This window comes from Tachysurus fulvidraco, chromosome 2 (assembly GCF_022655615.1).
Source record: "Tachysurus fulvidraco isolate hzauxx_2018 chromosome 2, HZAU_PFXX_2.0, whole genome shotgun sequence".
In the NCBI taxonomy this organism is placed as follows: domain Eukaryota; kingdom Metazoa; phylum Chordata; class Actinopteri; order Siluriformes; family Bagridae; genus Tachysurus; species Tachysurus fulvidraco.
This window is the reverse complement of record NC_062519.1, coordinates 1,648,854-1,652,758: the sequence shown is the minus strand read 5'-3', so window position 1 is coordinate 1,652,758 and position 3,905 is coordinate 1,648,854. Positions and strand designations below refer to the sequence as shown.

At 39.5% G+C, this 3,905-nt stretch overlaps 1 protein-coding gene across 3 annotated transcripts in view; it reads left to right on the top strand.

The window, feature by feature from the left end:
* Positions 1–3,607, top strand: part of nab2 (NGFI-A binding protein 2 (EGR1 binding protein 2)) — a 10,907-nt gene extending 7,300 nt beyond the window's left edge. For 2 of the 3 annotated variants that reach the window (XM_027168818.2, XM_027168816.2), the window contains one exon: positions 2,079–3,607. In XM_027168818.2, coding sequence (XP_027024619.1) covers positions 2,079–2,164 — 86 coding nt within the window. In that variant the 3' untranslated portion in view covers positions 2,165–3,607. Of the gene's footprint in view, positions 1–1,232; positions 1,282–2,078 lie in introns of all 3 variants that reach the window. The other variant, XM_027168817.2, reaches the window with a different exon arrangement.
* The last annotated feature ends 298 nt before the right edge of the window (positions 3,608–3,905 follow it).

Sequence of the window (3,905 nt, the reverse complement as noted above, 5' to 3'; positions counted from 1 at the left end):
GCGGAGTCTCAGACAGAGTGCTGTCATTCAAGCATGCTCATTAGAATAATAGGCCACACCCACGAGTCTGATCGGTGACTTCAGCTTTGAGAGATTCATCATATTTCTGTCTTGCTTTTCTTATTCAGACTTTGCTTAGTCTATAATGCAAATAGAACCAACGTTTGGTATCAATCAAAGATTTTTACTTAACATCATATTTATGCCATATTTCCTGTGACTTTTAAAGTTATGAGAAATGATGGTAGAGAAGCAGAGAGCTTTATTTAAATAGATTTGCTCTGTGTGGACCAAGTCTCCAGGCAATAGTTCAGCAGAAACAGAGAGAGCTTGTGTACTTACATTAAAACTGTAGCCATTGAGATGCAAACGCCTTTGTAATGCGATGTCACCATGGGGCGACAGAGAGAGAGAGAGAGAGAGAGAGAAAGAGAGAGAGAGAGAGAGAGAGAATGCTGCATGGGCGGCTGGGGCCACAGGAAGTAGCGTGTGGGCGGTAAATTGGAGCTCCCCCCTGCCTTTCTGACGTCAAAGCTCATGAGAAATGTGTGAGCAGAGGGCGGGATGGATGGATGAGGAGAGAGCGGGGGCGAACGAGTGGGCCGGAGTGAGAAGGGCGTCGCATTGACTCATAGAAAGACAGAGTAAAAATAAAACGCGTGGGCAGGGGAAGGGTGCAGTCTCTTTTATTTCCTCCTCTTTTCCTCCCTTAAGCTTAATGAGGAAAAGATGAGCTCAGTAACATGTATTCTTCAATTTCTTCATATCTCTTACTTTCACTCTCTGAATGTAAAAACATAAAACACAGTGACGGGGTGAGGATTTCACTGTGACTGTCACTCGTCCGGCTCCTGTAATCCTCCCTCGCTCGTCCTTTCTCTCCTCCACGCTTACACAAGATCACTGGATTGACAGCTCAAACTCCTGCCCTCTATTTGCCATGGCTGATATATTTGTGAGAAAAAAAAAAAAAAACACCAACAACCGAAAACATGCCCATGTTTCATGCAGCAGTATTGCACAGGTCACGATTAGGATCAGGATAAGACAAGTTAAGGATTTATTTAGCATCTGTTCATATCGTATAGTGTATTGTCTTTTTTTTTACTCTCTTCATTATGGCTGTATTGGATTTGACTGGTTTTTAACAGTAATTATTTAATGAAGACAAAAGAATAAGAAACCATCTTAAACATGAACCTTTCATATTTTTTCTTGACAATATATTTCAGATTTTTTACCATCATTCTGGCGTCTCTAAGTCAAGAGCATTAATCAGAGGTGATTATTAAAGGTTTGGGGCTTGTGTAGTTTTCTTGTGATACTTTTAATTTACACACCAATACAGCAGCTCTGATAGCTAATACTTGGTCAGTTAACTAATAACCCAAGTTTACGATCTTCACATTTGTTGCCTTATGTTTTTATTACCATAATCTCTTTAATGAAAGATTAGAGTTACATGCCACTGCCTTTCACTACTTTACGAACCTTCTTGGTTCATAATAAGAGATAATACATGTGAAAAAGGGGAAAAGGATTTCTTTATAACGTTTACATTTTGATCACTTCTATCCTAAGCTCATGTTGCTAAGCACAACTCATATTCAAAGGCAGATGCTAGCTTAAAAAAAAGCATCAACAATTATATATAATATTAATTATATATACAATATTGAATTTTTACAAATCAAATATATTGAAGACCTGCTTCTGAACTCTTATTTTGAAACTCATCCTAAACTTTATAAAACCTTTATTTTAGGAAACATGGAGACAAATTGTGAAAAGTTTCACTATTAAGAAAATTTCAACACACTACAGTTATTACATCATAACAAACAAGAGCCAATCAGGTTCTAATATGCAAATGGGACCAAGCAGCACAAACAGTTTTTATTCAAATATACAAAAACAATTTAAGTTCTTTAATAAGACATTTTAGGTGTTTTCTGTTTTCACAGTTTGTTCTGTGCTTCATTTCAAGTTTGCATCATTTTTGTTCTGTTCATTTGAAGTCTCTGTCAAAATGGACATAAAGGACATTGTGTAAAAGCGATTTCTTCTCCTCCTCGCAGAGCCGGAGGGCCGAGCATCAGACAGACGAGGTTTAAATGCATCCCAACAGAGCAGCAGCCCTGCCAGCACCAAAGACGACCCTTAAAGGGACACCAGCAGGAGCCAGAAGTTGCCTTGCTGCTCAACTCAGGTCTCATACGACTCGAACCCTCCGGAGATTTTTACACCTGCTTTCCCAAAACTGTCTCATGTTAGCTAGCACATCACAGGTCCAGTGTTAGAATGTTATTCAATTGTGAGTCAGTGGCTGGATGAAGATGTGTGTTGTAGATCAGACTGATAGTCTGAGTTTAGTACAGTTCAGTGAATTCTCAGGGGGGCGTGGCTTCATACAACATTAATAAGCTGATGCATGATCAGCCATGACAACCATACAATACAAAACAGTTGTTATGCAATGCGGCAAAGACACACGTGTACACACACACTCACACACACACACTCACAAACACACACACGCACAAAAAACTACTAAACGCACAGACGACACGCCTCCTTTTCTTGGACTGACAGACACAGAAGCCATACCTTCTTCCTTGGGACTGCATTCACTCTTTACTTTGGACTAATCTTCATCAATCTTCATCACCGGGACTAAACAAAGGCCACGCCTTTTTTCCTGCAAACTGTCCATTACAGAGGCCACACCTCCTTTATCAGGACTGACATAAACAAAGGCCACGCCTCTTAACTGAGACAGAAGCTGGGATGTCTCTTTCCCTGAAACTAGAATTTAATTCAATTAAATTTTATTGTCACAAAGCAGCTTTACATGTATATGAAATTGTTCATTAGCCATAATAGACACAGAGGCCACGTCCCCTTCATTGGAAAATTGTTTAGTTCTCTGAACCCACACACTATACACTTTACAGTGCATTATAGACTTTTCTCATTTTGTCATTATGTCTGAAAGTATAATAGAGAACACCCAAAAATCCCACAGTGTATTAAGTAAGTGTCTAAATGATCTGGGACAGATTACCCATAATGCACTCTGTGCCAGACTTGGTCATAAAAGGGCAGGAAGGAGATTTACATTTCTTGTAGATACCTAGAGTATTTCTGTTGCTGTTACTTCAGTAACACAGCCGTAGGTTTAGGTTCGTGTCTGTGTCCTAATTAACGGCATGTAACTTTAGTTTAAAGACACGGTGCAGTGATAACGTACTACAAACCGGAGCTGAATCCGAGTCGCTCCGAGTGTAAAATTAGATCGTACAGTGATTAAAGGAACCGGGTTTTTAATTGTGGTTTATTAACTAAGACCATTTTAACACTAACGGATTAAACTTATACAGAATTTAAGCATATGAACTGTAGTAAAAGTATGGGATATTAGTTTGTGTTATTTTTCAAAACATTTAAAGGTAGAAAGCGAACTAGGTTTAAATCCTGATCCCATGAGGATCATCCGGGAGGTTGTATGTGTGTTTTTGTGGCATCTCATAGTAGAAATCATTTTTGTCTTAATGGCATCAGATAATTTATTTTTTAATATTCTCAATAAATGGTATTTTATTGTTTATTTCTTGTATTCGTGTTCATTATTAATTTGGGCAACACAATGAAATCTTGTGCTTGTGATTATAGACATTAATTTCCTACCGCTTATCCGAACTTCTCGGGTCACGGGGAGCCTGTGCCTATCTCAGGCGTCATCGGGCATCGAGGCAGGATACACCCTGGACGGAGTGCCAACACACGCACTCTCATTCACTCACACACTCACACACTACGGACTACGGACAATTTTCCAGAGATGCCGATCAACCTACCATGGAGGAAACCCCCGAGGCACGGGGAGAACATGTAAACTCCACACA